Source organism: Papilio polytes, unplaced genomic scaffold (genome assembly GCF_000836215.1).
Source record: "Papilio polytes unplaced genomic scaffold, Ppol_1.0 DF821067.1, whole genome shotgun sequence".
Lineage (NCBI taxonomy): Eukaryota > Metazoa > Arthropoda > Insecta > Lepidoptera > Papilionidae > Papilio > Papilio polytes.
Genome location: NW_013528137.1, coordinates 2918424 through 2930182, shown reverse-complemented (window position 1 = coordinate 2930182; position 11759 = coordinate 2918424). Strand labels below are relative to the sequence as shown.

At 35.1% G+C, this 11759-nt stretch overlaps 2 protein-coding genes across 2 annotated transcripts in view; both read right to left on the bottom strand.

The window, feature by feature from the left end:
• Positions 1-11759, bottom strand: part of LOC106109862 — a 36361-nt gene continuing 24602 nt past the window's right edge. Inside the window, exons 2-5 of the mRNA XM_013291500.1 lie at positions 3375-3416; positions 2773-2930; positions 2319-2485; positions 1-1568 (exon numbers count right to left, since the gene is read on the bottom strand). Coding sequence (XP_013146954.1) covers positions 1313-1568; positions 2319-2485; positions 2773-2930; positions 3375-3414 — 621 coding nt within the window. The 5' untranslated portion in view covers positions 3415-3416 and the 3' untranslated portion in view covers positions 1-1312. The remainder of the gene's footprint in view (positions 1569-2318; positions 2486-2772; positions 2931-3374; positions 3417-11759) is intronic.
• LOC106109861 lies at positions 9463-10746 on the bottom strand. The gene is given in 3 exon segments (XM_013291499.1): positions 9463-10614; positions 10617-10658; positions 10660-10746. Coding segments are annotated over 3 exon segments (798 nt in total). The 3' UTR covers positions 9463-9945.

Here is an 11759-nt window from a genome sequence, read left to right as displayed (position 1 = left end):
AATTTACATTTCAAACACATTTTTTATTAACTTTTTTAATTCACAGAGTAAACAAAAGACGATTCCCAGAGCGCTGTGTAAAATAAACGTTACATTTAAAATTCAACGTTTACTGGACACTTATCCAAACGGACGGCGAAGCTTGCAATCAAAATGGCGGCTAATAAATGCTACAATTTTATAAGCGTGGTCCGAGAACAGATATAGAATATTAATTTTCATATAATTCATTGCCAATATATCAAAGCAAATATAAATCGGGATTTATTTTTAATTGTAAACATCTCAAAAATATATTTAAAGTAACGTCACAAAATATAGTACAGTTGGAATATTTTGGATGAATTTTGTTAATGAGTAGGATATATAATAACTGATTAAAATCGTCTAGCGAATAATAAAAAGGGGTTTATAAAAATGATATGTAAGACATTAAATGTTCTCGTATAAAATTCATTGAAAAAACTAAAACATCGTAAAGAAAATGGTCAATCGGATCCAAGTTTTCAATCATAGATTAGTATAAGAAGAGATAAGATACATGTAATTTAAGGTGATGTAATGATTAGTTATAATTACATACATATAGTATAGTATATCGTAGACACTTATTATGCTCTATATTTAGACACATAAAATACACATGATTTTTTTCCTATCATAAGATCGTGCGTTGTGACAAACTGATTTTCAATTTATTTAAGTTGTTTCATCACACATATATGAACGGTGATTCGTGGTGTCTTTTAATCTATCCAACGCACGAAAATAGATAGACCATACAGTTATACGTTAACATGTATAGTGCTAGATTTAGAGTATACATTTAGTACATCGAGTACAATATGAATGAGCGAACAACATCAATATTAGACTAGCTTACACCAATATTGTATATTTATTTTTAAATGCCTCTTGCACATTTCGAAATCAAAATTGTTTTCTTGCCTCTCTATTACATTGTTACTCTATGATCATTCAGACTGACAGTGACAGAACTGTCAAATGTCATTTCTCTCATTTGTCTTTTTTTATCGGCAACCGTTTTGAAAGCATCAAGATCTCACAATTTTAATGCGCAAAAGGCATTCCGTAGATAATATTTGATATGGAGTGATCTAGACTGCGCTCGGACAGATACCGGCAGTACATTCTCGCGTAAAACATTCAGATAATAGACATCGACACGATACTATTTACAATACACCGAATCTTGGGCAAGTAGCCCAACAAGGGCCACAAAATCCGCATTGGATGTTAACAGTAAAGAGCGGTACGTTATATCGAAATATGTTATTCGATAGACAAATGTTTAAGTGTCGCTGACAGCTGGCTGTTTGCCGTGGTCTAGGTCGCGACCGACGCTACCCTGGGTCTTGAGTTTGGGCTTCTCGTTGGCCGTCTTGTGGTCAGCTTTGTGGTCGTTATGGCCGGTCTTATGTTCGACTTGTCCGGTCTTATGGTCGACGTGGCCATGTCTGTCAGCGACCCCATTCTGGTGTGCTCCCTGCTCCGAGACATCGTCGTCTTCTTCGAATTGACGCTTGTACCAGTGTATACCGAGGCATCTGAAACATGATAATTATTTATTATAGATTTGATAATTAGTTGTAGATATTTTCATGCAATTTCCGACTATTGTATATTCAATCATAGTTTTCGACATGCGTAAATGCATGTACCTAAAATCTATTTCGGTATTCATGAATATAGATAAGTTTGAAATGTAATTAGCATATACATTTGCATGTTATGCTAACAAATGACGCATGATTTGCTACATTTGCGGAGTTACTATCAAAGTGAATCTGATCACGGACAGATGTCAAACAAACGAGAAACTGACGACTGACATATCTTTGTTATTGCCGATGTATTAGCGAAAATCAGATGTTTAATCTTTAATCAAATTTCTGAAACATTTTGCGGCAGCTACTGTTTATACAGGATGTCCGTAAAAGTGTCGTTTAACGGAAGATTACAAACGATAGAAAACACCTTGTAATTAGATATAAATCGAATGAAGATTAAAAACAAAATGTCCAACGACACATATTTAGATCGAAACCTTCTCATATTAGCAACATCTGCTAGAAATAAAATCGATTATTTTTTTCTTTAACACACTAAATATGTAAAAATATTTATAAAGGTTAAATGAAAGTGGGTGAAAGAAAAAAGTCTGATTGTGTTCGCTCAGCTGGCTTGTGCGGTGCGGTTAGTGACGTAGGCTATCTTAAAATATATAACCTATAAAGTTAACAATAGCTACAGTGACTTATGTTTATGGTGTGAGAGTGTGTGTATATGTAAGTTACCGCAGCAAGGAGAGGGAAACAGCGAGAGCGAGCATGGTGCCGCCGGTGCCCATGAGGGAGTAGCGATGCTGAGCGGCCTCCGCGCGCGGCGACAGCTGCACCAGCCCCACCACCAGGAACACGATACCCAGCAGCGAGAAGCATACCACGCCGTACAGCGCCGCCAGCTATAAAACAAGCCATAAAGCCTTATAGCTGATGCATTACGTATGCCTACTCGGTTCATTCATTTAATTACTGATTATTCATAGTTCGCTAGTCGAAACGTAAGTCTAAGGGAGAAGACACCTAATCTGGTCTTGTTTAAAGTGTAGATAGGGGCATCCGCCCGCTACCTAATCTAGTTACGCTCATGCCGTAGCATGTAAATAATAAAACGTACTGGATTATTTGTTAATGACAATGCCTTTAAAGTGCTCCTTCTTGGGGAAAACAAGGTTATAGTAAGAGTTACCTTTAGTATCTTGTATAGCTCGGCGCGCACGCAGGGCCCGCCCACCTCAGCATCGTCGTCCCGGCCGGGCAGCGTGCTGGCACGCCGGCCGGCCCGCTTCTCCGCGCGCCGCCGCTCATGCCGCACGGCTACTGCGGGCATTGCGCCAATCATCTTCGCTGTAATACACACTTTGTTAGCTCTACACTTAACTATACAACTGTAACCTCAAAGAAAGTCTAGCGTCTCAAACGGCAAACAAAAGACTGTTCGTTTGCACATTTGAAGTGTTTGCTGACTGTATATCCTGCGTCTATTCCTAATGTAGATTGAGGAAAAAACATAACGTCGTATTTAAAAGAAAAATGAGAAGTGTACAAGCAATGGCTCCTCTGGGACGTCGCTCTCTTTACGACACAGGATTTCATTTGCATTTAAAATGGTCGCTTTTGTGCTGCGTATCCACTTTCCCTGTGACGTCACGTTATACGAGTGAATCTCAAAGGATATTCACATTTTAAATATAAGTATATCCAAGCTATTTAAGACAATTGTTTATTTACATATTTATGGAAGAACGCAGTACCAAATCTGCAGTGCACAAAATATTTGATTATACTCACATCGCTGATTATCTCTTGGCTGTAATAAAGACTGGAGCATATCTGAAATAAATAAGAAAAATATTACGTTAATTAAAAAACTGTCCATTAACAACAACAATAATATTGCAGATAATTTCAAAAGTACAACCTGAGGCAGCTAGATATAAAATACTGCAACGACTGTGAAGAGTCACTTGGCGAATGCTTGAGATTGTTATTCTTACCTTTTCGTTATATTTGCCTTTATAAAATATATTTTACATCATTAGGAATCCTTGAATTTATCTCCTGATTTTTGTTGAATCAAATGAACTGAACATTCAAATGTTTTCATGTAGACTTAATCGAATTCGGTTTCTAGGACTACATATCTTCAAAGATATAATTATATTGCTTTACAAGTAGAACATGAACAGAGTTAATAAACGTTATTATGAAGATATTAAATGGAATTTCATATACCTACACGATGCAAACGTTTCATTTACCATTTACATTGCTGAAATGTTGATATAAATGAGTTTATTACTTTGTATGAAATAAGATATGTTTGTACAGAAAATTATGTGTCTTTAGGCCGCATGTGTTTATTATTTTTGCTCTAATTTCGAAGAGGTAATGTAAGTTTTTAGAGGATTATAATTATATGATTGGAGGTTTTGTATTGAATTCTTTCCGCATATTAATGTTATTGGATTCATTATCAACTAACTTTAATACATAGAATGCCACATTTTTACGTTCGAATGTGAACTAGTTGGGAGTCGGCACTGAACGTGTTGATTTTATTTAATCTACTATTTTCTAAGAGATTTTATAAGAGATTTTACAATGCGAGGACTTGAACTTGTTATATATTTTGTGCAATGTTCAGCTTTCGAAGTATAAACGTAATACAACATCGCGTCCGAAACGCAAATATCTGTCGCCGCGTTCCGATCGATGATGTTGGCTTAAATTGAAGTCTGAGAGGAATTTCATATCGCCACTACCAACAACACCAAATTAAAAATCCCTATTGAATACTAACATTCTACTGATAGTTTCTGAAAGGAATATTGCGTTTTAGAACTTCGCAGGGTATTTTGAAAAAAATTACTACCATTCATTTTGTAGCTCATATTTATTTTTTATAAATTAAAAAATTGATTCAAAACTATAAAATAATTCAAAACTATAAAAAACTATGAAATAAAAAAATCTAGTCTAAAAATAATACCCAATTCCTTATCAATTGTTTTAAAAAGACTATTAATATAATTTCCGCGAAATACTCTCAGAAAAGATAAATTGAATTTATGACTACATTGCCTTAGGGAACTGCGGAATCTTTACGATACGAGTAACTGTGACTTATTGCTGTTCTGTATTTACATTATTGTTAAGACAGAGGTCTATAATAATATAATTTTGTAATACTTACGATATATTATAGTACCATAGGACTTATAAAGACAGTACAAACAGATGAATAACTTCTCTAAAAGTCTATGTTTCCGATGCTAGCATTACGAGGGTCAAGTATTAATGATTAAATATAACTAGTTTCTGACCGCGAATTTGTCGTGGAATTATAAGAAAAATATTTAGTTAAAACCTTACTTTTATTTGGGGTTTTCATTAATATCATTCATGCTGTTCTAGAAATACATAGTAACAAACATCCATCCATCCAAACATTCGCATTTACATTATTGATTTCAAGCGAATATTTATAAATAGAATGCTATAGAAATCCGTTCAAATACTAACAGTGTTCGCAAAAACGACTTAGCATTTCCACTCTGAGTGTGCGCTAGGGCCGCTGGCTCCGCGCCAGTGCAAAGCACCACTAAGCACCACTCAAAGCAGCCAGCAAGACAAAAGCGACACTAACTTGCACTCAGAATCGTAGCTTTTTTGTTTACATCTGTGGTATTCCGCTCGTATGTCATATTAGAATTTCCATAGGCTTAGAAAGTTTTTTTTATAAATATGTAAAAGTAACGTCGCTAGAACATTTTATTCGCATTGAAACAACGCGAAACAAAAACCAATAGGACTGATTTTTAATGTGTCTATGAAAAATATTTGACAATAGTAAGTAGCTAATTACTTTTTATTATACAACTAGTTTTCACCCACGACTCCGTCCGCGTGGAATTGAAAAACAAAAGCGAGTGGCCTATGTGTTCTTCTAGACTATCCTCTACATCTATATAAAATTTCATCACAATCCGTTCAGCCTAAGCAACAAACTCTAACAAACATCCATCTATCTAAACTTTCACATTTATAATATTAGTATGATTATTTGAGCAATTTATTATTCTGTAAGTGTATTACCGCGAATTTTCCGGACTGTACATACCTATACGATCTGAACACACTAAATAAGTCTAATTGTGTTACATTTTGATACCATCTTTAGCTGTTTTGTTTGCTTTCTGCCTACACCTTTTACATCATGGTTTGTGTATACGTTAAGTTGAATTGTTATATCACGATTAGAGTCAACTTAAGCTAAGAAATAAAATTCATTGTTTTATTTATAGTTTACTATAATAAGTGTTATAAATTGAATAAAAATACATGACTAGATAAACTTTGAAATCAATACTATGAATGTTACGTTATTTCGTTTATATAAGCTCTTTATATACATTTAGATAAAGAGATATAGAGCGTGTAATATTGTTTATATACTCAACAGAATAAATCAGCTTGTTTAGTACGAGTTGATGTTACTCCCATAAATTCATTATGAAATTCCCAACGAAAACATTATTAAACGGAACATTCACGTAGTGCTGTATTACAAAATGTTTTAAATATAACTCGTGCTTACAGTTAAGAGCTTATAGACAATTTGACAAAGACTTTTTATGTTAGTATCAAGTTGAATTTAATATTTTAAGCAGTTCTACGATGTTACATAACCAACTTAAGTTTTAATTAATTTCACAAATTTTTTAGTTACAGCTTTTTTTCAATTTATTCCGCTATGTGGTTGTGTGAAAATATTTTTAAACCTGTCTAATATGTAATAAAAATCGTAGAACTACTTTTAACAAGTTTTGTGCAAATACAAAGTTTTAAAAAATGGCGCAAAAGCGTTTTATATATAAAAAACTTTCACGACATCGAAATTTGCATAAAAAAATCACAACGAACACGTTTGAGCTTTTCACAACATCAAAACTGTAATAAAAATTGTGAACTACAGTGAAAATAAATAACTACAGACAATACTTTACTAAAGTGTATATAAAATCACAAGAATAGGTAGTCGATATTATAATTTATTTACTTTAGAATATATATAAGCCTAACAGCAAGCGTGCTTTAGGCAAATTGATAATTATCTAAAGATATTGCACAAATAATAACATTTAAGAGTATACAGTAATCAAAACAGTTTTACAATTTGAAAGTATAGCAATAGAAAAACATGCAATTTAGTATTTGATAGGAACTTTAGAAACATAATCCAATAAAAGAATCTCGACAAATGAATATATTATTTGTGCAACATCATTATAATAAAAAATCTTTTTTTTTCTAATAAATATCGTAGTTTCATCCAACACATTTAGAGGTAGACCTCCCTCAAGATTGTTCTCTTCTAGTTTAAAACATTGGTAAGGGCTAAGGGACTGATTTTCTCAGGTTTAAGGACATTTAGGGCCTGTCCCACCACTGATAGAGGCTCAGATAGCTTAAAAACGACGTCACTGTTATATAAGGTAACAAAATGGAATATTTCTATTACTTTTACACGTTGGATGGTTATCAGACAATTTGCAATTTGGTGGGACAGTCTTTTACAGTTTTTATTTGCCTTACACTGCCGTGTATTTCGTTCTTTATCCTTAGCCTTGTGTTTGACTTGATACAATTACATCCATATTATTCACTGTTTTAATATAAAATGAATTATTTTACTATACTAAGGACCCACCCAAAGAATCTATCACGATATTTTTGTTTTAAGATTGAAAATCAGCGCGGACTTTAGTGACAAGCTGGAGTCTCTTTGGCTAAGATTTTTTTTAATTCATTAATATGCTTTGTAAATTTGTGTTTTGTTGTCTTTTAGTCAATAAATAGTATTTTTTTATTTGTTTTATTCATAACCTAACCCCAACATTATCGTGTTTCCTTGTGGAAGGCCTACGCAATACATGACTAAACGATACAATCTAGTAAATATAAAATGTGATAATATAAATAGCTGAGAAATGCGTGATTATTTACACGTGATACTTAAATATTGAATTATAGTTATAACTATCAAAAATATCTAGATATAAAAGTATAGGCACGAGAAATTTCATAATTAATGTTATGTGCAATATCTATATAAAACCGCTAGATCTTAGTGCAGTGTGTACGTCAGGCTATAACTTACAGCAAGAGCAACTAACTGCTTATTACTAATTACAATGTTAACAAAATTTGTTTTAGCAGTAGACAAATGCTTATGATACTCGATAGTTAGTGGGAAGCGAATTTAATTCTTTAACTGCATATATCTGTACTTTAAATTTTTGTTTATGTAAATAAAAGGTTTTCTTAATTTAATAAATCGTTTTCAATATTATCTTTAGCATTTGCAGTTAAATTTTTGTATGGAGGCTTTGGTTAACTTTTCAAAAAGCAATTAGTTGCTCTGCTTGTTTAGAGGCTAACATTGCAAACGCTAACGAGTTCGTCGAGTGGTCTTTCATAATGTGGCACATTTTAAACACTGTTTAGAAGTTTTATAATCAGCTTATAGAAATTAGAAATATATTGCAGTATTTAATTTTATATTAAAACTATTACATTTCGTGTTTATTATAATTAATTAAAAGTGCTTTAAAGTTATATTATAAAATGTTTTGTACTAAAAATTTTAAAATATCAAGAATTAAGTATTTGAAGTTCAAAGAAATGTTTTTCAAATATAAAATATAACATATACTAAAATTATCATTTTCAATAACATCAATAATAAGTGAACATAAGCTAAATTTTTTTCTTCTACTTATTTCTAAGTTTTTAAAAACGAAGGGAAAATATTACCGTACAGATATCCAGCTGTACTCAGAGTCATTAGTCACTATAACATCCCCTTAGTATTTATCACGATAATTTTCACTATGGGGTTGTTTGAGTGACTAACACGAACTCTTAACAATGATATAAGCTAGTTTTTAAGACATATAAACAATTATGCTATTTTATGTGTTAGAAAAACATGTTTTCATAAACACATTGTACTTATTTTTAACTTAACTTTTCTTTGGAATGTTACTCTTTCACTACATATTTAGAAGTTTGAAGAAAGGTGTTCATTTGACTAAGTTTTCTAGGAATATATTTTTCTAACACATTATATATTGAAAAATTTGTTATATAATATAATTAGTTTTGAAATATCACCTTAAAGAACATGGTGCAGTTATTACTAAGTTATATAAAAAAGGTAATTAAGGCATTTCACAGACAGCCTTAGCGCTAGCTTAATGTTTCGTAGAAAGTGCCTACAATATCCCACCAAAAAGTGTTTGTCATGAAAACATAAAAAGGTAACAATCGAAAAAAATGTTTACCATTCCTTCAACTACTGCACTTTAAAGAAATATTTATTTTTTCAATTACGAAAAGAGAAAAGAACTGATTTAGTATAAAAAGGTGTCATTAAAATTTGAATTATTTCGTTTTCTAAATATGGTTCTTTGCAAATTTAATATTACAGTTTTTAAAATTCATTTTAAATAAAAACTTTAACATTGTTATAAACCACATAAATCTAGCGTTGCAATATGAAGGTCAGGAAAATAAGAAATAAGTCAAAATGCATATTCACAGCCGATACAAACATTGATAATGAGATCACTGGAAAGTGTTACAGTCTTTATAAAGAAATCTAGTATTCAATATAATACGAGTACCTATATGTAATTAATAGAATATTATTATGTTTTATAAAAGACAAAAAAACAAACACAACTGTGTTGAAGAGTCGTGCAATGAAATATAATAAAAGCTAAACCTAGTAATACATTTTGATAGACTATAATTAATATTTTTAGTAAGAAATATGGTAAAAACAAAGTATATTAACAATCAGTCTCAAACAAATGTGTACAGAGTGTATAAATAAATGATGTTATCACGTAGCCGTACATCAGTGCATTACGCGGTGACGTCATCGAACAATAACTCAACATCGAATGTAAAGACTTGCTACAGATTGTTTACGATCGACTCGTCAGTACAAAGGGCTATTACATAAACTTACGGCTACAATCTACTTAGATTTGGTCCGTCTGTTAAAATATTAGAATAGAGAAGCGACCAAAAAGAGTAAAAGTACTAACGAAGCCTTTCGATTTTGTAGCGAAATCAAAACTACAGTAATACCTATTTAAGAGACTACGAGTTGCTAGTCTGTTTATAAAATTTGCTTTGTGTTTCGCTATATTCACAGTCGCTTTGTGTGGAGTTAATACGATAATATGAATCGAAGTAATAGGCTAAGTAGGTAGGTAGGTTTGGTGCACAAGGCGCTAGGCGGGCGGCGCGAGGCGGCGCGAGGCGGCGCGGGCAGGGCAAGGGGGGCCTACATTCGCGACATGACCATGTAGCGCGGGTCGGCGAGCAGCTCGCGCGTGTCGGAGGGCGAGCCGGGGCTGAGGCTGGCGGCGGCGGAGGCCTGCGATAACGCGTCGCGCGGGTAGCCGCGCCGGCGTCCCGCCTCAGAGCCCAGCGACGACTCCTCCTCCGCGATCTGCTCGAGCGGCGGCGGCAGGTCGCCGTTGCCCGCCAGCGCGTTCACGAAACCGTGCGCCGGCGGCTCCACGTACGTCTCGGTGAGGGCGGCAGGAGGCAGCACCTCGGTGGCGCGTGCCCGCCGCGTGTGCTTCGTGTGCATGCCGCCGGTCTCCGCGTCCCGCTCGAGCCGATGTCCGGAGCGCGAGCGCGTTAGCTGCTTTTGCACGTAGTCCTCGAGCGCCTCCTCCTCGCTCTTGGTTAGGTACTTGTGCAGCGCGATCAGGAAGACGCCGATGCCGAGCGCGAACAGGCCCGAGCAGACGAGCTCGTTGAACCAGCTGACGGAGCCGATACTGCTCCAGGCGGTGACGTCATCGGGCAGCCAGCCGGAGGCGACGAGGAACACGCCCAGCACGAGAAAGACGACGCCGAGGTGTAACATGCCGACAGAGGAGACAACCTCATTGTCTGCCGTGCCCGCCCGGCGGCGGCGGCGGCGCTCCAAGCTGCCGGTGGAGCAATGCGGCGAGGTGAGGCCGGACTCGGTGGACTGCAGCGAGTAGCGGCGCTCGCGGGCGCGCTGCTGCTCGGCGCGGCGGCGGCGCTCGCGGCGGATGGCCAGCGCAGAGTGCAGGCCCACCGCGTGCATCCTGCAAGCACGGGCCGGGTGAGCGGGCGGCGGCACGGGGCCGGGCCGCCCGCCTGCCCGCCCCGCCCCGCACCGCTGCACCGCTCAGCGCACAGCGCATCATAACCAGAAAAATACTTGTGACAGTTTTCAATTACACCGACCATGATAGTAGTAATACTTTTTTTGACAATGTTTGGAGATTTCTAAAATTGGAAGCATCAATGAAAATGACAAAAGTATAGCAATAGTTTAAGATCTCTGGGACGAAATAAATCTGTTTAAAATGTAAGTATTTTTCTGTTTATATCGCAATAGGTAACATCGTACACATTTTCTCGCTTCGTGGACACGTTATACACAAGTTTGCTTAATAATTCTTAAAATAAACATCTTCATAAATATGTTATATAGTTATCTAATTATATAAGAGTAACTAAGCTTAATGATATAAAAATGAACATTTTTACAAATAAACTGGAAATATCTTATTGGAAAGGTGAATTCAAAAACTTTATACTTTAAAAACTATAGCTAGATATGGCAATAATGCACGTGATACTATACTATGCATGTATTGATGGTGTGAGGCAGAAAAAGCAAGCTAACGTTTGTCAATCTTTAGGTTTAGTGAGTTCAGAATGTTAATTTTCGCTTAGAGTTCAGAATGGTCTATAACAGTCAGGATATATTTCGAAATAACTTAATAAACATTCGTTTATTGTTAATTAATTGATTTTTGTAACATTACTTTCATTATCTGTACACTAATTAGTTTTAATCAAATAATTCCCTAATTACGATGTCCAAGTATCAAGAACAGTTAGTTATACTATGCTGTCGATGTATGATATTTACTTGACACAGATCTAAAACTCCGCCTAGTAACTACTCGTACTATGTAGGTTAAACAATGTTCTATAGTTCATTAAAACTTTAATGTTGTATACACACTACAATTTAAGTACATTTTATAAAGATCCTTTTTGGTTTAATATTCAGTCTATCAAATATTATCTACGGTTCGGTATATA